At 34.8% G+C, this 23,760-nt stretch overlaps 1 protein-coding gene and 1 long non-coding RNA gene across 3 annotated transcripts; one reads left to right on the plus strand and one right to left on the minus strand.

The window, feature by feature from the left end:
• Window positions 1-439: 439 nt before the first annotated feature.
• LOC126694444 (probable cytokinin riboside 5'-monophosphate phosphoribohydrolase LOGL9) lies at window positions 440-4,640 on the minus strand. Its single transcript, XM_050390708.1, has 4 exons — window positions 4,146-4,640; window positions 1,560-1,688; window positions 1,175-1,359; window positions 440-1,097 (listed from the first exon to the last, which is right to left on the minus strand). The coding sequence occupies exons 1-4, from the start codon at window positions 4,425-4,427 to the stop codon at window positions 701-703; spliced, it is 993 nt and encodes a 330-aa protein (XP_050246665.1). The 5' UTR covers window positions 4,428-4,640; the 3' UTR covers window positions 440-700.
• A 13,170-nt stretch (window positions 4,641-17,810) lies between these two features.
• LOC126694445 (uncharacterized) lies at window positions 17,811-20,056 on the plus strand. Of its 2 annotated transcripts, none has more exons than XR_007645766.1 (3): window positions 17,811-18,095; window positions 18,214-18,232; window positions 18,982-20,056. It is a non-coding gene; the product is annotated as an uncharacterized LOC126694445 (long non-coding RNA). The 2 variants fall into 2 exon arrangements; XR_007645767.1 differs by lacking the exon at window positions 18,982-20,056 and adding an exon at window positions 18,390-18,531.
• The last annotated feature ends 3,704 nt before the right edge of the window (window positions 20,057-23,760 follow it).

A 23,760-nucleotide genomic window follows, 5' to 3' on the forward strand; every position in this document is an offset into this window, starting at 1 on the left:
CCATCAAAGGAATATATGAAGTATACATTTTTTAAGAGCTGTAAACACTATTCATATTTCTCTTCAAAGTCTTGAGTGCACAAGTTTTTACAGAATTTTTGGTATTTGCTTTCTTTGCGTGTCTTGGCATGACTAGTTGCTATGGCATTGTTCTCATTTCTCACAGCTAGTTCTAACTTCTAACGTAAACAGTTATTCTTTTTGCCATATTCTGATGAATCTGATCTATCCTATAACCATATTGTTCGTGGTCCGTTTTGAAAAGAATGTCAATCAGTTAATGGTTCCAAATTTCCTGCAAAAGAAAACCAAATAAAAATCAGCTTAAGGTACAAATAATGAATACACATCATCAAGTGAATTAGAAAACCAACAATGGCAATTTCTGGCTGCTCACTGAAAGCTAGAGGTGAGACTCATTTTTATCTTGATCGTAAAATTAACTGTAAACTACAATTCTTTTATTTGAAACCAGATTCAGCCAAATAATTCCAAGCTGAATTATGACATATTACAGATCAATGAACCAGGATTTCCTGATAGTTTTCCCCATTCCAAATAGACGTTAAAACATCCATTTCTAAATTTTGGAATAATTTTTAGTGTGCAACATTCTTGATGCCATTACATCTATTACACGTAATATCATATGGATTGGAAAAGAATCTCATAACAATCAAATCATTGTCAACTGCAAAAATTATGAAGAAACTGTGCCACGAATACTTTGCAGTTCAGTTCCATGTTTATCTTTGTCACTAAGAGGGAGATTATAAAATTCTGCTAAATGAGTCAAAGCCTCTGAGTTATTGTCGCAAACCGTCCATAGTGATGCAACCTCTCCTTTGGAAACTGTACCCCAACCCTCACAATCATCAAGAAAGTCTAATAACTTTGAGTAGAATGAGTCATAGTTCATTAAAAGGAAGGGTACAGGAAGCTTTGATCCTATCCGTCCCAGTTGAATTAATGCTAATATCTCAAACACCTCATCTAGTGTACCAATACCACCAGGAAGAGCAACAACGGCAGTTCTATCAGAACTACTGCTCCTAACTATAGCATCCACCAACCCATGCTTCCTTGCAGAAAAAAACCTGCATTATTAAAAAGCAGTTAATGCAACTGAGAAGCATCAAAATCCAATGATAAGGTAGCAACAATAGTATATTACCTGCAAGTAAGGTAAGTTTCTGGAGGTAGATATGGATGAAAATTTGAGGCTGTCCATTCACCAGCTTCTTTACCTATCTTAAATCCACCCACTGGTTTTCCCGCTTGTAAAGCACCTTTAGTAGCAGCATCCATTAACCCAGGGCCAACCCCACTCCATGAAGTGCAGTCCAAAAGATTTGCAATCTGCCCGATGGACGATGGAAGATCATAAGGAAAAGTTAACCTCAATAAATAGGAAAAGTATGTTTCAGGATGCAATTTGTGATTTTGTGCTTCCATGTATCACCATTCTTGATGCATGTGAATACGTGATTTGGATACCAAAATTTACATGCATGTATACCAGGAAAAGCAGGCAGGAATCAATGTAAAAAGTCACTTGCCTCTCTACCCAACTCTTGTGTTTGCAGGTAATGAGAATGAGCAGGTCCCATCCTTGAAGAACCCAAATACACGACTCCCCTCCCAAGTCTGTGTATGAGTTCATAGCATTGCTGTATCTCTTTTCTGACCTTTCAAACAATACAGCCAAATTAGCTACTAAACTTTTTCAAACATTCATTAAAATTGCAAGACATTTGATACATTCTCAATATTCACAAAATTTCTTAAAGCATGATACTCTTGGAACAACCAATAAATAATTCTAAATCCTGTTAAGATCCATAAATTTCATAGTCCAGTTTCAATTCTCTACCCCCCACCCGCAAAAATGATATAAAATTAAAATTGGTCATGTTGGCAAGAGAGTAAGAGGGCTCAAATAATCAAGCATGAACTGGAGACTACTTAAAAATGAATTTAGATTTGTTATATATATATATATATATATACATATATATAAGAATGCTATTTGTTTCAACCTAGGTAAGTTGTTCATTTGCCTTGCTAGAGTTGTAATCTTACTTGCCTGCCTAAGTATAATCAATCTTAACATAAAAGTCATACAATAGGAGATTAAAGATCCAATTGGTTTGGTAGAAATCACAAGCAGGAAATACGATGCATTTGCTTATCAGTTGAAAAGGCTTGTATGTCCAGCCTAACTACCAGAAACTGGCAGTCAACAACAAAATGGGAAGCATCCCTCTTGATAAAATACAAAAGAGTTTCGTCAACAACGTCGCTACATGTTTATGATTTCTACTTGCTTAAATTCAAACTGCACCCCACAAGATCCTACTCATTCCTATGAATCTCATCACAAATCTTTTATTCAAATAGTTCTTTAGCAGCGCTGACAGAAGAGATGTCCAAGCTGAAAGCAAATGCTGCAGAACAGGCATTCAAGATCTCATACTTGACAAATTAAAACACATCAAATGGATTGAATACTTTCTGCGTTGTTAAACTTATAAATCCAACACCAGAATTGATGCCAAAATTATCCCCTAGTCACCAAGCATAGACATCCCCTTCACTTCAGAGAGCAACTAATAATTATGCTTCAAATTCTTTGTTATCTTATTGTTTGAGAAAAATAAAATTTGTTCCTAGTGCATGAAATATTCGACATGGTTATCCAGATTCACTGACACTGTACAATAAACATGTCCTGTGAAGTGAAACCAATCTAATCCAAAAAAAAATTGTTCCTGTTGAGTTGTTAAACTTTTTTTTTTCTTTTGTTTTTTAACTTTCTTTAATTTTCTTTTAAAAAATTCTTTGTTCCTAGCACAACTATTATTCTGGTAAAAAACCCAATGCACACTCCATGTAACAATCCACCTTACTAATTTTGGTGTGTAAATAAATTATCTTGACAACAGCCTGAGGGTAAAATATTCATATACACTTGTGAACTCAGTTGTATATGGTCAAATATTCATATTGATTGGATTTTTGGAAAAATTATCATCATTTTCACCTGTATCTTCTTTTTCAGTCTGCTTCAGTATAGCCTGTATAGGTACTCCATAAAAAGGCAGTCAGTAAAAAACTGTTCCTTTCCAACAAATTTTGGGTTCCACTAATCTACCAAATAGCAACAAAATTCTATTATAATTTTCTTTTTTTTTTGTTAATTCAGAAAATTTTATTACCACAAAACAAAGGAAACAAGGAAAAGAGGTCCCACAAGGGAACTCAAAACCCTTGCCTAGAACAAACAACACACAAAGCAGAGCATAAGCTCTAGCACAACCCACAACCTGCAATATACACTTAAAACTAGAACTCCCTGTAAGGCTCAAACACTTTTCTACACCTAACACTATAGCTCACTACAAATGAGTTAAAACAAGTACACACAGTAAAACCCCCAATTGGAGGCAAGAGTGCTACTGTTAGGAATTAAAAAAAAAAAAACTCCTTCCATTCTTCCCTTGACATCCCTTTTTATACTTTTAATCAGCTGCTCTTCGGTTTTGATGCTTTCTCCATGAATTCTATTGTTTCTTTGTATCCATATATTATAAATAGTGGCCTATCAAGCCACCTTACACGAAGAAACTTTGAAGTTACTGCCCAGTAGGTGATTTATTCCCCACTTGACCACCTCCTCCCATTTATAGAGTATACTAGGAACTAAACTAAGCTCCATTATGGCTTGCCAAATTCTTTGGCTAAAAGGACACTCAAAGAACAATTGGTTCCTAGTTTCGATCATCATTTTGCAGCAGGAGCATAGACTATCCCCAATGAAACCCCATTGTATCAATCTTGCTTTAGTTGAGAGTCTGTCTCTCCTTGCTAACCACCCTATGAAGCTGTGCTTTGGTATTGCAGCAGAGAACCAAAACAGCTTCCTATTGAAAATTCTAGTAGTTCAGATAAAACCCCAAAAGGGATATAAAAAAAAATAAATAAATAAATAAAATGAAGGGGAAATTACAAAGTGGGTTAACCTCAATTTGGTTTGTTGTCCTATTAAAAATGAATGAATTCGCACCTGCAGAATAACAAGTACTCCACAAAAAAAAAAAAAAAAAAAAAACCAGAGAAAAAATGAAAATTCTAATTGGGTTTACCTCATTTGGGCTTGTTCTCTCCTCAAATTCAAATGCATCACGCTTGCTCAACAAAATCTTTGCCGGATGAGACCGATGCTTTGAGAAGTTGAAATCTAGGGTATGTTTCCTTCTGTGACTAAAAGATTCAAACTTTAACTTCCTTTGATGAGAATTTCTCGCCCACATCTGAGAACCCAATGAACCCACCATTGAGAACCCCATCCTCAGATCCTCCAAATGTGTCAAAGATTGGTACTTTGCATGAATTGGCTGCTCCAAAGTGGGAATGTATGTGGGCATTAACTCTAATAATGGGATTTTCTATGCAACATGGATTGGTGGCACAGCAAGTTGTACTATCAAATCTTTCCCAACTTGTAAAAGGAGAACATCTGATAAGGATTATGAGAGAGAGAGAGTCCCAACTTTGTTCTGAATCAACAAAGCATCTGATTGTCTGAGTACATCGACGTTTACTACAGTTACAGACAGACGTCAGGTTGAGAATTTTGTAAGTAACCAGGGGTGCTTTGGTCATGAAATAGTCAAATAGTACACGGTCACATGTGTAACATTTATGGGACGACCGGACTAGAAAAAGACTAGAGCACTACAAGATCTTAAACATTTTGACAGAAAATTCTTAGATAGTCCTGGAGTATAATAAAATTATGCTCATTTCTCTCACATTCATGGTAGACTCCATCATAAATTTAATGAGCGGACCCCACCATGAATATGAGAGGAGAGAGCACCATTCTCCGTGCTCCGAGAGTGGTCCGAGAGTACCTAAGAATTATTCTATTTTCACACCTAAGAATTATTCCATTTTCACATCCTTGTTCTGGGTTGTGTTCTTAGTTGTGATCAATCCAGTAATATTCTATTTTATTTTATTTTGATCTGTTAGAAATATTGAATAATTGTGTATTGTATTTCTCAAATCATAGAATATACATGAGTGCCTTTTATATAAAAGGCAAAGTGTGTAGTACAAGTAAGTGTGCTATACAAGTAAACAAGGTGGGTTTAAAGCCCATATACCCTAATACACGTTAACAGCCCCCCTTAAACTCAAGGTGGATGTGAGACCAACTTGAGGTTGTTAACCAAAGTACGAAGACGTCCCTTAGGATGTGACTTGGTGAAGATATCTGCAAGTTGATCTTTAGAGGAGACTGAGATCAGCTTAAGAGCACCATGGACAAGATGATAACGAATAAAATGACAATCGATCTCGATGTGTTTAGTCTGTTCATGAAAGACATTATTGTGAGCGATATGAATGACACTCTGGTTGTCACAATAAAGAGGAGTGGCAGAGGATGTGGACACACCTAAGTCTTTGAGAAGCCATCGTAGTCAAAGGAGCTCAGATGTGGTATCAACAAGGGCACGATATTCTGCTTCAGTACTGGAGTAGGCCACATGAGTTTGTTTCTTGCTTCGCCAAGAAATCAAGGAAGAACCAAGAAGAAAACAATAACCAGCGGTGGACCTGCGATCAGTGGGATCTCCTGCCCAATCAACATCAGAAAATGCACGGAGAACAAGAGGAGACTGAGCAGAGTAGAAAAGGCCATGGAAGAGAGTGCCCTTTAGGTACCGAAGAATGTGCAGAACAGCAACATAGTGAGTCGATCGTGGAGCAGACAGATACTAGCTCACCTAGTGAACAACATAGGAAATGTCTAGACGAGTGACAGTGAGATAAACTAGGCTGCCAACCAAGCGTCTGTAAAGAGAAGAATTAGACAATAATTTTCCTCCTGTGGGAGTTAGATGAAGCTCAACTAGAGTGTCAACAGTCTTGCTATCAGTGAGTTCAGCTCGAGACAATAGTTCAAAAGCATACTTGGCTTGAGTAATATAAAGTCTCTCTGTAGAATGAGTGATTTCAAGACCCAAGAAGTAGCTGAGATGTCCAAGATCTTTCATCTCAAACTGCTGACTAAGAAAATCCTTGAGTTCTTGAATGCCACTGAGGTCATCACCAGTTATGATCATATCATCCACATACAGGAGAAGTAAAATAGTGCCTTTGTCAGTGCGACGAAGAAATAAGGCAGAATCATAATGACTGACCATGTAACCCAAGCGAGAGATGGTAGAGCTGAATTTGGCAAACCAAGCTCATGGAGCTTATTTAAGGCCATAAAGTGCACATCGAAGATGACACACCTTGTTTGAATCAATAGAAAGACCAGGAGGAGGTTGCATATAAACTTCTTCACTTAAATCCCCATTAAGAAATGCATTTTTGACATCCATCTAAAAAATATCTCATTTACTGGCAGCAGCAACAGCTAAGAGGGCACGAACAGATGAGATACGAGCAACTGGAGTAAAGGTCTCTTCTTAATCCATCCCATACTTCTGTGTAAACCCTTTTGCAACAAGACGAGCTTTGTAGCGCTTAATAGACCCATCAGAGCGAGTCTTAATCTTGTAGATTCACTTACAACCAACCACAGATTTCCCGGGGGGGAGTGTCACCAAATCCCAAGTATTGTTTTTAGATAATGCATCAAGTTCCTCTTTCATTGCAATCTACCATAAAGGGTTAGTGGAAGCCTCACGATAGGTGTGAGGCTCGTGTAGTGTAGCAAGGGCAGTGTAACAATGATAGTCAAGTAAATGTGCAAGAATAGATCTTACCCGAGTTGAGTGACGAGGTGGAATGTCTTGTGCAAGATCTTCAGGTGGAGCAGGAGCAGTGGACCCAAGCTCAGGGTTGGGGTTGGGTAGCTCGTCTTCCACCTGTTTATTAAATGGTGAACTAGGAAAGGGATCAGTGATATCTGGTGGTTGGACAGAGAAGTCTACAGGAGAATCAGGAGCAACTATAGGAGGATCAAAAGCAGCTACAGAAGAAATATGTGCCTCATCTGGAAAAAAATCTAAAACAGAGGAGAAAGATATGGAGGCACGGAAGTGAGAGAGCTCGACAAAGAGGCAATGTTCCCAAAAGACAACATTGCTGGAGATACGAAGACGATGAAAGACAGGATCATAACACCGATACCCCTTTTGAGTTTCGCCATAGCCAAGAAAACAACAAAACCTTGACCAAGGCTAAAGTCTGTTATGCTCATGTGGCTGAAGAAGAACGAAACAAGTAAAACCGAAGGAACGAAGGTGGTGATAGTCTGGAGGTGACCAAAAAAGGCACTCATATGGAGTTTGATTTTGGATGACAGGGCTTGGAATGCGATTAATAGTATGAACAGTATGAAAAGCAGCTTCGCCCTAAAAAGGAGCAGGAACTTTGGTAGAGAGAAGGAGAGCACGAACAGTGTCAAGAATATGACGAAGTTTTCATTCGACTCTACCATTTTATTGAGAGGTACCTAGACAAGTTAGTTGATGAATAGTGCCATAGGAATGCAAAACAGCTTGGAAAACATATTAAGTGTACTCAAAAGCATTATTAGATCGAAAAATTTTGATACGTTTGGAAAATTGAGTTTCAACCTTTTTTGCAAAATTAGAATATACTTGCAACAATTTAGAATGATGTTTCATATTAAAAATCCAGCTATAGCGAGAGTAATCATCAACAAAGACAACAAAATATTGAGATCCACCAATACTAGAGATAGAGGAAGGCCCCCAAACATCAAAATGAATAAGGACAAAGATATTAGTGGATATTGATTCACTAGTAATGAAAGGCAAAGCTGGTTGTTTTCTTAACTGACATAAAACACAATCAAAATTTTCCGTAGACACTGAACCTAACAAACTTCTAGAAGTCAATTGTTGTACCCGAGAAGAAGATGCATGACTAAGTTGAGCATGCCAAAGTGCAAGGGAAGGAATAGAAGGAACTGCAGTAGCTGCAGCAACAGAAACAGGAGCAACAAGTGGAAGACGAAGGTTGTCCACTGGAAACATACGTCCAACTCTAGGACCGGTCCCAAGCTCCCGTCCCGTCCTCGGATCCTACATAATACACCCAGAATAATCAAAGATAATGCGATAACCCAACTCAGCTAATTGTCCAACAGAAAATAAATTATAAGAAAGGTCAGGAACATTAAAGACTTTAGGAACCGAGAGATTGGAGGTCGCAACGGAACCTATATTATGACTAGACATTGTAGAACCATTTGCTATGCGAATATTAAGGTGGTGTGGTGTAGGTTTAAGGTCAGAAAATAAGGACGAGTGAGGTGTCATGTAATTGCAACAAGCAGAATCCATAAGCCAAGAGGTAGGAGACATACCAAATAAAGCTAAGAGAGAAGAGGAATAAGATGCATTATCAACCATACGAATGACATTGACGATGATATTTATAAGGTCATCTCTGGAAATAGTGAAAGTGGATCCAGAAGACTGAGACTTTGCAGAGACGGGGGCCATAGGTTGGACACTCTCAGTGTTAGCAACTGTAGCAGCAGAAATGGAAACAGCTAATTTGTTGTCTTGATAGCAAGTCTCAATATTATGGCCAAAACGTTTGCAAAAACGTTGATTGGATTGTCGGTGACGATTGTTGCAAAAGGAAGAAGATTTGTCCTTATTCTTCATTTAGAAGCAAAATATGCAAAAATGGACTGCAAAAATGAAATCTACGCGAAAAACTAGGAAAGAAGCACCTGGACTGCAAAAAGTCAACTCTAAGAAAAAAGTCAACGATCAACTCCCAGTGATGATGTCAGCAAGATGACGTAAGCTGATGACGTAAGCTAGGGCTTACATGGATGCTGACGTGGTAATAATGACGTCAGCGATGATGTCAGCAGGTGACCCAGCAGTGCATAGAGCGCGTGAGGCGTGTGATTCAATCTTTGCCGAATCTTTGGATGGTGCGTGAGGGCGCGTGGAAAGTCTGATGAGACCGATTCTTTTCCGACGACGTAGATCGGAGAAAGAATATTCTGATGACGGCAGGGGTGAGATGATCGGAGCAATACTGATTGTGCGTGGTAGCGCGTGGAAAAAATTTTGAATCTTTGATCGGAGGGTGGTGGCGCGTGTAGGGTTAGATGATGATGATTCCAACGGAGTTGTGTAGAGCGGTTGAATATCTACACGGTGATATGTCTTATGTCTTAATCGGAGCTCCGATGTGGAAGATCCGATGAAGGCAGTGATCTTGGTGGCAGTGTTCAAGCTTCTGGCAGTGCAGATTCAACCTTGGGCACTTCTAACGGCGGTGGGGTAGTCAAGAGAGGGCACGAAAAAGGTTTACTGACCGAAGAAGTCGAGGCAGCGAAAAATATCAACAAAGACAAAACTGCAAGACAGAAGAAAGTTAGAGCAATGGCTTTGATACCATGTTAGAAATACTGAATAATTGTGTATTGTATTTCTTAAATCATAGAATATACATGAATGCCTTTTATATAGAAGGCAAAGTGTGTAGTACAAGTAAGTGTGCTATATAAGTAAATAAGGTGGGCTTAAAGCCCACATACCCTAATTCACGTTAACATGATCTATGATGATGGTTGAATTTGTTGGAAATATTTTAGTGAATAAACAAGTTTTGATATAAAAAATAATATCCCAAATAATTAGCAAGAACATAAAATAAAAAGGAATTTAGAACAATCTCACAATGCTATAGAATCACGCTGCGAAAGCATTGTCCTTAAAGGTTGATTCGTGCCACCCAAAGTAAAATTTGGTGTGATTGGTTCTCTTGGCCAAACAACCCCCCAGGATTAGACTATAGCGTCGACCTTTGTGATGTACGCACTTCCACTCACAAAAGGTTTAAGAACAACCCTCTATTGCCTTTCCTTAGAACAAATATTCTTGTAGAAAAAATATGTGGGAGAGAAAGATAGTAGACTTGTGTATTTCTAAAATATAGAGTAGTAAAAGAGACCCCTTTAGAAAGTGTGTTATGATGAGTATTGTATAGGTTACTTATGAAGATAATAGTCTATAGTTATTGGTTACTAATAACCCTTAAGAGCCCAACGGCTATATTATCAATTATTGCCTAACGGCTATTTTTCTCATAATTTTCCAACGGCTATTTTACTTATAAATTTTCAACGGCTAGAAAATAAATAAGAATAAAAGTGTTTGGAACACACACCTACACCAACAATCCCCCACATGTTACAAACACAAAATAGGAAAGGCACGCAACTAAAGAAAGCATGCATCAATATGGTACCAGAAGGTTTTAATCATACATAGGATAAATAAGTAGGAACTAAAAGACAATGGTGGAGTTAAAACTCTTTTAACCAAGCTATTAGTAAACCAAACTTACCACCCACATAACTTTCTTTATCAAGGTTGTTCTTAAGCGGGTTGACGCCTTATCCAGGCCATGCGCCACTGGGTTTCATGAGAGCTCTAGAAACCTACCCAAAAAGTCTCATAGAAAGCGGCACAACTTCCATTCACACATAGGTGGCATCCATCAGGAGTGCGTGCAGAACACCCCATCCCAACAAGTAAGGAGTATGGATCCATTAAGAGCCTAAAGCTCAACCTCCAACAATCTGCAACTTAATCGGTGGCATCCATTAGGAGTGCGTGCAGATACACCCCATCCCAATAGGTAGGGATATGGATCCATTAAGAGTCTAAAGCTCAACCTCACCAAATTCTGCAACTTAACATTGTCTCACACCATAGGGATGGACTCATCACTAATCTCCTTACCGAGATAGCGGAAAACACATAACAAATGACAGTGCCCATGGACCACTAATGACCTCTACCCATTTAACCTCTTGTGTGGAATCACCCATCATAGAGGTTGGGCATTAGCCACAGTGTCGCAACTTGGGTATCAGTCCAATCCCCCTAGATGTCTCACCACCAGCCTCATTGTTGGTGGTTTGGACAAAGGATCGGCCAAGTTCCTTTCAGACCTCACAAAGTCCAATGACATAACATCATTATCAATAAGCTGCCTCAGCCTCAATTGAATATGTCTACTTTTCCTATTTCACAAAGTCCAATGACATAACATCATTATCAATAAGCTGCCTCAGTCTCAATTGGATATGTCAACTTTTCCTATTTCACAAAGTCCAATGACATAACATCATCATCAATAAGCTGCCTTAGCCTCAATTGGATATGTCGACTTTTCCCATTATCAACTTTGCTCTTAACACGTGTTATGGCAGCCTGGCAATCACAAGGAAAGCAAACAGAGACAACAAAGTTAGTAAATAAAGGCATATTAATTAATAAACTCCTAAGCCATATAGCTTTGGACCCAGCCTTCTCTAAAACCATTAACTCTATTTCCATATTAGATCTCTCTATGCAAGTCTTCTTGGATGACTTCCAAGAGACAGCCCTTCCAGCTAGTGTGAGCACATATCCACTAGTAGGCTTTACATAATCTGTATCAGAGATTCAATTAGCATCACAATATTTTTTTAAAACAACAGGATAACCACAATATGACAAACAAAAATAAAAATTCCCCTTTGAATATATCAATAATATAGATATTGTATCCCAATGCTCAACACTAGGACTATGAGTGTATCTATTCAATCTACCAACATCATATGAAGTATCAGGGCGACTACAGTTTGTCAAAAATATTAAACAACCAATAATTTGTGCTTACTTATCTTGTGAAACATTATCACTACATTTTTGACCCAGTGCACCTTTAAATTATACATAATAGGCATAGGTCACATATCAAAGTGTTTAAATTTTTTTTTTTTTCACCATAATGAGATTGCGACAGTACGTTGCAATCATTATCCTTAAGGATCTTGATGCCTAAAATAGCATTTGCCCCAACCAAAATTTTCATATAAAATTTAGAGGCAAGAAAACATTTAGTATCATGCACAACATTATGGCTAGTTCCAAATATAAGTAAGTCATCAACATATAAACAAATAATGACACCTTTATTATTATTTAGCTTATTATATATGCATTTATCCTCATGATCATAAATCACAAATCCATATGTAAGCATCATATATCAAAATTTTCATGTCATTGTATAGGTGTTTGTTTTAATCCATACAAGGATTTAACCAATTTACAAACTTTATATTATTGTCCAAGGACAACACAACCCTTGGGTTGCTCTATATAATTTTTTTTCCCCTTTCTAATTCACTTATTAGAAAAACGGTTTTAACATCCATATGATGTATAATAGGTTTGTAAATAGATACAATAACAAACAACATTCTTATAGATACAATTCTAATAATCGAAGAATAAGTATAAAATAATCAACATGATATTTGCTTATAGCCTTTAGCTACCGAACATGCCTTATACTTATCTATGATCCCATTTAGTTATAAGTATCTTTTAAAAACCCACTTGCAACCATACAAATTTTGTTTTAAACACCCACTTGCAACCAACAGGCTTAACCTTAGGTGGAAGCTCAACCCATTCCAAGTGTAATTAGACATAATCTAATAATTTTTTAAAAGCTTCTAACAATAATGGTGCATCAACAAATTTAATTGCATCATAATAACTTACATGTTCATCTTCAATAATATAGGTAAGAAAATTGTTATCGTAACTCTTTTTCTCCCTAGTTCGCTTACTTCTTCTCAATTCTTGCACATCACAACAAGATCATTAGAAGTATCAATAGGTTCATGAAACATATTTTCCTTATTTTTCAAAGGAAACTCATACTTAAAGAGAGTATTTTTTAAGATTTAACAATAGTATTAAATTCTAAATACATCACTATTGATGAAAATAATTCTATATCATGAACTATAACAAACATAAACCAATAAATACACAATCACATATTTAAGAATCAAGTTTCCTCCTTTTAGGTTCATGTAGCATGACCTTAGGCAAGTACCCCCACACTTTGAGGTATTCTCATTTTAGATTTGGGTAACATCTTAGCCAACTACCCCCACAATTCGATGTATACCAAGTTAGACTTATGTCATTCTCAACTTCATTTTTTATATTTTATAAAATTTCCAATACCTCGTCTTTGGTTCCTAATACATAATGTTAAATAAATATAGAATGGTCATCAACAAAGATTACATAAAATCTTTTACCACCTCTAATCATTGTGTGTTTTAAATCATCCAAAATGCTATGGACCAAACTAAAGAGTTTGGTTCCTCTTATTATAGATTTGCAAGGTTTTATTTTTTATTTTTTATTTTTGTTTATTTCAAATTCACAAAAACCTATCCACCATCTCAAAACAACACATATAACCAATAAAAATATGTATATATAATTTTTCAATATCACTTTTGTACTAGGGGGATAAAAGGAATATTTATTCCCACTAAATCTTATCCACTAGCCCAAAATACTAGTTGGATCATTTTATTATTTATATATAAAGAAATTTTTAATTATTTTCCATAATTTCTCATTTCATATATTTGTGTCAACAGATATAAAAATAATAGCTTTTGTACATAGAGCCGATAGCCTCTAGCTACTAGAAACCACTCTTAGAAATGTCCAAAATTTTACAAGAATAAGATGCTTAATATTTTTGTAAAGTTTGACATCATGATACCAAAATTGTATAATACAAATGTTTAATCATTCATAATTTCTTTTTCACACAACCATAAATGATTATTTGAATACTTTGGCAAGAAAGATAATATTCAATTAAATTATAGTATCTTTGTATCTTCATCATACAAAAGGAGTATTCAAGATCATATGGCACCATTTTTCTCACTTAACAATAGGAATGCCTTCACCATAAGTCTACACCATTTTTTTCTCTATCAGAATTTTTCCAAAAAATAAAATTTTATCTCATTTCTCATAAAAATTATTTCTAACATTTTTTTTTTAATTCCAAAAAACATTTCTCAAAACACATATGTTTTTCTTCAATCTCATGTTCCTCAGATTTCAATAAACATAAAACAATTTCACAAAATATAATACACATATAATATCACATAATTGCAAATGCAATAAGTTGATATCCACATATCAATACAACGTTACATAATATTATTCACATATGATTTAGATTAGAGAATCAAAATCACATTTGGATGGACATCATTTATTTTTTCTTCTAAAATATTAGTCCACCAAATTGTTTAGATAAACCAGATAGTAAAATAAACTCCACAAAAGATATAAGTAATTATATCTAAGAATATAACTACTAGCATTTTTTCTTTATAAACATAATATCATATCACAATATAAAATTTCATAATCAATAACTTGTTTATCCATTTTGAAACACAAAAATCAACCTTTAAGATTGTTGGAAATATTTTAGTGAATAAACAAGTTTTGATACAAAAAATAATATCCCAAATAATATCTAAAATAATATCCCAAAGGAATTTAGAACAATCTCACAATGCTATAGAATCACGCTGCGAAAGCGTTGTCCTTAAAGGTTGATTCGTGCCACCGAAAGTAAAATTTGGTGCGATTGGTTCTCATGGCCAAACAACCCCCCAGGATTAGACTATAGCATCGACCTTTGTGATGTACGCACTTCCACTCACAAAAGGTTTAAGAATAACCCTTTATTGCCTTTCCTTAGAACAAATATTCTTGTAGAAAAAATATGTGGGAGAGAAAGATAGTAGACTTGTGTATTTCTAAAATATAGAGTAGTAAAAGAGACCCCTTTAGAAAGTGTGTTATGATGAGTATTATATAGGCTACTTATGAAGATAATAGTCTATAGTTATTGGTTACTAATAACCCTTAAAAGCCCAACGGCTATATTATCAATTATTGCCTAACGGCTATTTTTCTCATAATTTCCCAATGACTATTTTACTCATAAATTTCCAACGGCTAGAAAATAAATAAGAATAAAAGTGTTTGGAACACACACCCACACCAACAAAATTAAGGAAAATGTTGTGTGATTTTATTATCTATTTGGCTTCCTTCGTTTAAATTCTTACTGTACTCTTAATTTTTAATGCCCTAAATACCCTTAAATGATTGTGTTTAGAAAGTTTAAATTACTAATTTTAAAACTCCTAAATTTTAACTTTTTTCTTTCTTCTTCCAATTCTAGTTTGGCAAGTTTTAACAAAATCTCCCCGTGATTTAAAAGTTATCACTTAACCTACCTGAAGTGCCCTTTGTTAAACAGCCATAACTCTCTCACCTTTTTCACCATTAAAAAGATGGGGAAATGTGTCTTTTTCATTATATTTTATATCCTTCTTCCTTTTTCTCTTCTTAACTCCTCTTTTTCCCTCCTTTTTCTCTAATAAGATGTCTCTCGTCTCTCTCTAATCTCTATCTATTTGCTTAGTTGAATTTACAATTGTGAAATTTTTTTCCTCTATCTAATTTCTCCCTCTTTTATTTGCTAAATTTTCCATCTACTCCCTCGATCTCTCACTTTCTCCCTTTTCTTCATCGCTGACTTCAAGCATCATTGCTCCACTTTCTATTGCCATGGTCGACGGTGACCCTTGACTTCCAACACTGCGCTCTTTGCTTTTGGCGGAAGTGAGAAGAGAGCTGGGGTTGGCTCACCAAAAAAATTTATAGCGAAGGTTGCATTAGGGTTGGGCTGTGAGGTCTTGACAGAGAATAACTTAAACCCATTTGTTGTGAAATTGAAACTGGCTTAAGAGGTTTGAATCTAAATGTGTAAGAAGGATTTTTTGTGGTTGGGAGAGCATTTAAGCATGTGGCTTTTTGGTTTTGAATGGAATACTTGGGAGATCAAGGTGGTTTTGGTTTGGATGAAGGAAAAAGAGAAGAAGATGAGCATGTTTTTTCTCAAGTCTTGAAAGACCTAGGTTTTTAGTATTTGGTGAAAGTTTTTTGTTTAAATAATTGATCTTTGACAGAGGTTTTGGCCTTAACCTTGAGTCTTAGAAAGTTTTTGTTTTAACATGGTATCTAGATCTAGTTCTGGGTTGATCTAGGTTTTGCTTTTAGTGTTCTTGAGTGAAAGTATGAAAACACTTATAGTTCTTACAAATATTACTTTTAGATCCCTTTTTTTTTTTTGGTTATATTTTTTCTGTTTTTAACGGTGAAATGAGAGAGGTGGATTACGGCTGTCTAATGGAAGGCACCTCAGGTAGGTTAAGTGATAACTTTTAAATTATGGGTAGGCTTTGTTAAAACTGGCCAAACCATAGGTGAGTTTAATGCAATTACTCCTCTAAAAAATCAAATCCAATCATGCATATTTGTTCTCAAGTTCTCATTAATTTCAAAAGAATACAATCACTCAAAACTCAATTAAGAAGGTGTAAAGTAAACATATCATTTGTTTTTAATAAATTTTATTAGAGTAATGCAACAGACACAAACTATTTTACAACTTTTTTACAAACTGATGGTGTGACTAAACTTCTTACTGGTTTTTCATTTAAGTCCACCATTAACATCATTTTTCATTTATCAATAATAACTCACTATATCAGCAATTTGTAATTTTTTTTTTTTTTTTTTGTAAAATAGTTTATATTTCTAACATTACTCATTTCATTATATTGCTTTTTCTTTTCCTTTGTCTTTCTTTTTGTCTCTCTTTCTCTAATTGCTCAAAAAGAAAAAAAGTCTCATTACACACACTTCTCTTTTGAGTTGGACTCTAAAGTTAGGTCTAAATAGAATCCATATATCAATAGGTAACATATTTTGCAACAAATTTCCCAAATTTTTTTCTCAAAAAAAAAATTTCCAAATTTTTGGTATGATAACTTGTTGGTAACGGAAAAACTACCAATGTGGTTGGTCATTTGTTAATAGTGGATAACAAGGTTCATATGGTAATTAGCAAAAGATAAAGTTTGAAACATGTTTAGAGCCAAACTTTTTGCATTAATAATAATTTCCAATATCTGGTAAAATTTATTATGAAAAATGGTTTAATGGAGTGTCCTCATCAATGTACTACTACTAACACAAAATCTTAGGATTGCTTAACTTTCAAGAAGTCAGTGGTAACTATGACATTTAAGAGGAGTTTATGGTATGCCTTTATGTTAGAATTTTTTTCCCTCTTTCTTGTTAGTGTCAATGACTCAATACTTAATAGTATAGTAGTACTTTCGTGTAATGTATTATAAGTCTGTTTAAAAAACTATATATTACTTTCGTGTTTGTGTGTTCTAATAAGTATTACTGTTTCTTAATATATATATATATATATATATATATAGTATTGAAAAAAAAGAAAAGAAAAAAAAAAGTAAGTGATACTGATCATGGTTTTAAAAACCAAACCGGACTGGCCAGTCCGATCGGTTCAACTGGGAACCGACTTTCAATTCGGTCTGGTTATGGGTAAAAACCAAAAATCCATAAAAAATCGGGAAAATCTGGAAACTAATCGGTTCAATTGGAAAATCGAAAACCTAGGGTCAAATCGGTTAAGGGCTGGTTGGGTTGTCCACTTAGGTGTGGTTTGGATACGGACGATTTCGCGTTTGCGTTTTTTTTTTTTTTTTTTAACGCCTCTTGCACTGTTCATGGGACATGAACAGTGTATTTAGGCTTATGAACAGTAACCTACACTGTTCATACACACGAATTACACTTTGCAGGAGACATTGTGCACTGTTCACATATTGTTCATGAGACCCACAACCATTTTATTTAAAAAAAAAATACTAAAAATGGGTTCCATAATACTATTTACACATTTAAAAATTATTTTCTTACATTGTTTTCAATTTTCAACAAAATAAGCTGTATTAAATCGGACGCTAAACTACACCATTTTTTTAACTTGTACAAAGGAAACCTAAAAACTAACCTAAACACCTGTTCATACTCTCAAGCCTCTCTAATCTCTATCTCACACCTCTGTCTCACTCTCACAGTGAGAGTCTCACCTCACTCAACTCTCAAGCTCATGGTGAAGCCTCTGTTCTGCCTCTGAATCTCTCAATTTTTTTTCCCTTCTCACGGCCTCTGTTCAGCTTTTCATCCTCACGGTCACGATCTGCTAGACTGCTTCTGATTTTTTTTTTTCTCTCTCTCTCGCGGTCTCACCCTCTCTGCTTCAGTGGCTTCATCAATCATCAGGTATGGAACTTATTTTCCTTTTTCCTTTGCTTTTGATTTTTGATTACTTGATTCTAAATTTCTGAAATTTGGGTTTTTTTTTTCCCCCTTTGTCTTGATCTCGCCCTCTTTGCTTCAGTGGCTTCATCAATCATTAGGTATTGAACTTATCTTCATTTTCCTTTGCTTTTGATTTTTGATTACTTGATTCTGCATTTCTGAAATCTAGGTTTTTTTTTTTTTTTTTTTTTTTTTTTTTTTTTTTTTTTTTTTTTTTTTTTTCTTTGGTCCATCCTCCGTGCTCTGCTTCATCAGGTATTTTGATTATTTTCCTTTTTCCTTTGCTTTTGATTGTTGATTCTCTTTCTTTCATTTGATAATTTTCTCCGAATCTGTTTTTTTGGTCCGTCCTCCTTAATGTTATTATTTTAAGTTCTATAAAAAGATGTTATATACTTGTATGTTTGTTAAGGAAACATATTTATTAGTATTGGTTTGTTAGTTTTAGTATATAAAAAAATTATTAATTATTTATATAATTTAAATAAATAATAATTAAATTATTTATAATGTAAATTAGTTTCTTTTCCAGTTCTTTCACGGTATTAATTTTTAAAATCATGATGCTAATATTGAATTCTAGGTAACTAGCATTTTTATTTGACCTTTTATGCCACAAAAACTAAAAGTAGGCACTAATACGTAAAGATTTGGGCAGGGTTTTTTTTTTTTTTTTTTTCGTTTCGTTTTGTTTTTCTTGGTCATAAACTTCTTTCTTTTTGTATTGGTTATTCAATATAATTTTTAGGAATTATGTTCTTGTTTACTTTTGAATTTACACCCGTAAAAAGCAATCATACTCTCAATATATTCGATTTTATGTTTGTTGATACCCAAAAAATTACAGGAACATATCCATCCCAGGCTACAGACCATGGGCCTTTCATGGGTATGAGGGACCCATGGCTTCATGGGAATGCTAATGCAAAAGAGGCAAATGAACTAAAAGTAGAATGGGGCAAAAGCCCAACATGAAAGAAAGAAGGAAAATGGCCTCAAAAACAAGGTGCAAACGACCTTATAAAAGGGTGCAAGTGAAAAGGTTCTCGAATGAGACCAGCCCAGCAAATGGGGGAGCCTAAATAGGGTTTACCAAGGAAAAGGCCATGGAAGGCCAAGTTCCCTTAGAGAAAGGATTGAAAGGGACAAATGATCCCACAAAACCTTAAGACCTAGAGGTGAAAACCAACCAGTCCATGAGGGAGAGGCTTGAGGAACCTCGTCCAAAAAGAAAAATAATGGATAGAGAAAGATGTCCAACAGACTTTAAAGGTTCACCCAAATCAATAAAGGATCTATACCATTTTAGGAAGGAGGCATGATACGTAGAGTCCCTATCAAAGTGAAGAAATCTTCAAAATGTCCTTCTCACCAGCCTTGAGAAGAGACCGATCCTTGTTGACCTTAGCCAATGCTAGAATTGGTTGGAAAAATGTATCTCCTATAAGAGGAAAACTACCAAAGGTGCTTTCAGGGACAAGTTCCCAAGAAAGAGAAACAAGAACGAGAATGGAAAAAAAATGCCCAAAGCTTCAACACAAGGGCAAGCAGCAAGATCAAGGCAAAGGAGAAGATAGTAATTTTGAGAACCTCTAAGACTAGTATAAAAGGGCCGGGAGGAATCATCCATGGAAGAAAAACAACAAGTAGAGAATGAAAGAGAAATATTAGAAAGAGTAAAACATAAAGTAATAAAGAAAATTGGAAATTATAATGAGAATATAGAACCTAGGTCAAGCTCCCAGAAAGTAGTGGTCCTTTTTTGTAGTATTTCCTGGGGGCTATACATCAATCCAGGGATCCATACTTTGCAAGATTTGTAGACCTCAAAGTTCACTTAAGTCTGTGAAGTTTGGGGCTTATGGGTTTTATACCATTCCCTCAAAAAATTTGTATATGGGTTATTTGTCTTATTAATAAGAGTTCACTGAATATATTTATATTTCCCAATATTATGTTGCTTCCATAGTTCTTGCAAAAATACACACATACATACATACATATTTCTTGGACTTGCTTGTGCACAAATCGATCAGTTAAAATGACTCAATTGGCCGCAGTGGGATCGAACCCAATTCCTTCACTCAATATCTCACATCTTGTTTGGCCCTTGAATAGACCCATAAATCCTCATTGGGTTTGGGCTTGTGGAACCTTTCAAAAAAATGGTCCTACAATGTTCTCATATGTTGTGCCACAAACATAACAAGCATTCTAACATTTTTATCGTATGATAAATATTTAGAAAGTTTCTAGAAAAAGTTTCAAATTATGGGGTAAATGTATTATTCTTTGCCGTGAAAACCCAAGTCAATTTGGCTTGCACTTAACAATTTGAGGAATCATGATACTGAATACTTATCAAGGATCTTTAAACCAATAGTATAATCTTGAGAACTATTACTTCTTTTTCTTTTCTTCTTCTTCTTCTTCTTCTTCTTCTTTTTATTTATTTATTTTTATTTTTATTTTTTGAGATTGTTTCAAAATGCTGCTAATTCTGCGGTTTGAACTCTTTCCCTTCTAGACCCCAAGTACTTTGTATATGGAGAGGTACCAATTAAACTCAAACCCTTCCCCCTAGTGGTATATTATTGTTAGGGTACAATATCAATCCTACTAATTCTTGGTGACCTCAAGATAAAAAACCTAATTGAGAAATATTTTGCAACTATTATGATGGAGAAAAGAAAAAAAAAATCATAAAATTTTATGAATGAATTTTATAATAATAGTTTATGATATTAGTTTTTATGCAATTATTATTGGTTTCTCATTATCACTAAAAATATGTGGGAAATTATACTTTACTACCCTAAATTATACCCTAATTATACTTTATACCCTAAATTTTGGAATGTATATTTTACACCCTAAACTATAATCCTTGTTACACTTTATACCCTGACATCAAGCTTGCTATTAAGTTAGATGGAAAAATATAGAACCACATGAAAATACCTAATTGCTCATATTTTCAATGTTTTAAAAACAGAAGAAAAACTACAATTTATCACCTTAAACTATACATCTGATTACACTTTGCACCATAAACCTTAAGTTGTCATCTAAGTTAACAACAAATTTAAAGTTGGAGTGCAAAGTGTAACAAGGGTCATAATTTGGGGTGTAAAACACGCATTCGAAAAGTTTAGGGTAGTAAATTATAATTTTCCCAAGAATATGATAACCTGGAAATTCATTTATTTATTTTATCATTGGGAAATGGCAACTCATACATTTAGATATAAAACTTTATAGTTTTATAGACTATTGAGAACCCCATCCTCGCATTCACATTAGCTTGTTTATTTTAGTATAAAAACTCTCTCTCTCTCTCTCTCTCTCTCTCTCTCTCTCTCTTTTTAATAAATTTTACCTCACCGCTTTTTGAAAGATCTATTCTATTATTAAAATATCATTTTTTTTTCTTAACAATATTTTATGATATTTGGACTTGATTAGCTATATTTTATGCTTTATGCCATTTTACATAAGACTGTAAACGAGCTGAACTTTTCTGAGTAGTGTATGTTTGAGCTTGGCTTGTTAATAAATGTCAAGTGTTCAAGCTCGGCTTGGCTTGTTTTGATAAGTTTGTTGCTTGAGCTCTTTATCAATTTGAGCTTGAAATCCAACAAAATTAAATAAAAATGCTTAAATCTTGGAAAATTATGTAAACAAGAATAACATACTAAATACATCATGCTTCCAATTACAAAACTAAGCTACTATCAAACAAATACAATCAATAAGATGTTATTGGGTTATATAGAATTGGAAACAACCATAATCTAGAAATCAAGATGTTTATGAGTAATCAAAAAAATTATAATGGCTAACAACTATAAAAATATATAGGAATTTAAAAAATTTAAACCAAAAATAGAAATTAAAAAGAGAGAGAGAGAGAGAGAGAGAGAGAGAGAGAGAGATTTATTTGGGGGTGAGTGAAGATTGTGAACAGCTTGGAGGTAGAGAGAGTGAAGATGGTAGTGATGCTAAATATGACACCAAATCTAAAGTCGTTGTGTGCCTTCGATTACATAATGGAAACCAAAGTCGAAGCACTCTTTGCTAGCATAGCAAATCTCATTGAAATTTAGGACTCGTTCACCAACAGGTGAGGTTACAAAGAGATCAAGGAAGATGGTGGAATTTCTCATTATCTTGGCCTCATGGCTCACCAGAGAGAGAGAGAGATAGAGAGAGTAGAGTTGTTTGAAAATACAAAACTAAGTTGAAAGAGAGTAAAGAGAAAGTCTTATAATAGAAGCCTATTGTTCTAGGTTGTAAGATATAGGCATAGTTTGGATCCACGTTTGCTGCGTTTTCCCTTTTTTTTTTTTTTTTTTTTTTTTTTCACGCCTTTTCCCCTAACAAGCAGTACTGTTCATGTATGGTACATGAACAGTAGCTGCAACTTTTGACCGATCTTCCGTGAACAGTGCATCCGTGCACTGTTTACGGACCCACAAATTTCATTTTTTATCAATTTTTTCATTAAAAATGGGTCCCACAGTACTATTTACACATTTAAAAATTATTTTGCTACAGTATTTTCAGTTTTCAGTTTCAGCAAAATAAGTTCTATCCAAACAGACCCATAGATCCTATAGATAGAGTCAATAAAAGGTGAAAGTGAGAAAAGAGAATCTTCTCAAGGAAGCTTCTGTCTTATTAAGGAAGCCTATTGTTTTAGGTTGTAAGATATAGACCTTACATAGAGACAATAAGAATCCATTTGGTTGGTGGAGTGGAAAAGTGGAAGGATATAAAATAAGAAGATGATATAAGAGATTTAGGGGTTGTTTGGATTTATAGTTTTCAATAACTCATCACTCTATTTCCATCACTCATCACTCAAAATATGTGGGTCTCACGCATGCAATCCTTGTTTGGCTTTGTTTCCATTTTTTGTTTCCATCACTCATATCTCTCTTTTTTGAGTTATGAGTTATTGAATTCAGAAGCAAAAAATTATTGTTTTCAAGTTATAAAAATTGAGTTATGATGGCAAGATGATAATTTCCCTCACATGTTGGGCCCCATAGTTAGAGTGTAGTCTCGTTACTGCTTAGTCTTTACTCCCCCCAATAGTCATAATTCATTTTCTACACAATCAACTTTTTTCCTTTTAATCACACTTCACTTTCTTCTTAAGAAGCTCCTAGACCCACTACAAAAGCTCCCTCCCATTCCGGTCTTGCACACCCATCTGAAGGAGAAGTTTGGAGCTGGACGGTTTCTCCATCTTTTTTGCTTCGCTATTCTGGTTAAAGGAAGACACTCCAACTTGAGCCGTGGCTGCCACTTGTGAAAAAAAAATACCACATCGTAAAAAAAAAAACCCATGTATACTATTATCCATTCATCATAGACACATAAACAACCTTGCAACAATAAAGAAATAAACTTTATTGAATACCATGACATACCCAGAAAAATAAGTTCATTTGTTCCCTAAAATTTTAGAAAAGATGTGGGAAAAATTCATACACTGGTCTTGGTAATTTTCCTCCGAGTCGTCAGATTCCTCTTACTGTCAACCACTGCTAATTTGAATGAGGAGCAAAGCACCGAAACAGAGTTTTCTAGGTTCGGTTTCAGGGCTGAAGATGGAGAA

The sequence above is a fragment of the Quercus robur genome, chromosome 8, assembly GCF_932294415.1.
Source record: "Quercus robur chromosome 8, dhQueRobu3.1, whole genome shotgun sequence".
NCBI lineage: Eukaryota > Viridiplantae > Streptophyta > Magnoliopsida > Fagales > Fagaceae > Quercus > Quercus robur.

Bases quoted from the DNA above. Each gene is read 5' to 3' on its own strand.
- LOC126694444 (XM_050390708.1), bottom strand. From the start codon at position 4,427: ATGCCCACATACATTCCCACTTTGGAGCAGCCAATTCATGCAAAGTAC. The intron at 1,689-4,145 runs GTAAACCCAATT...ATTGTTTGAAAG, and splicing joins AGAGAACAAGCCCAAATGAG to GTCAGAAAAGAGATACAGCA. The intron at 1,360-1,559 runs GCAAGTGACTTT...TCCATCGGGCAG, and splicing joins CACAAGAGTTGGGTAGAGAG to ATTGCAAATCTTTTGGACTG.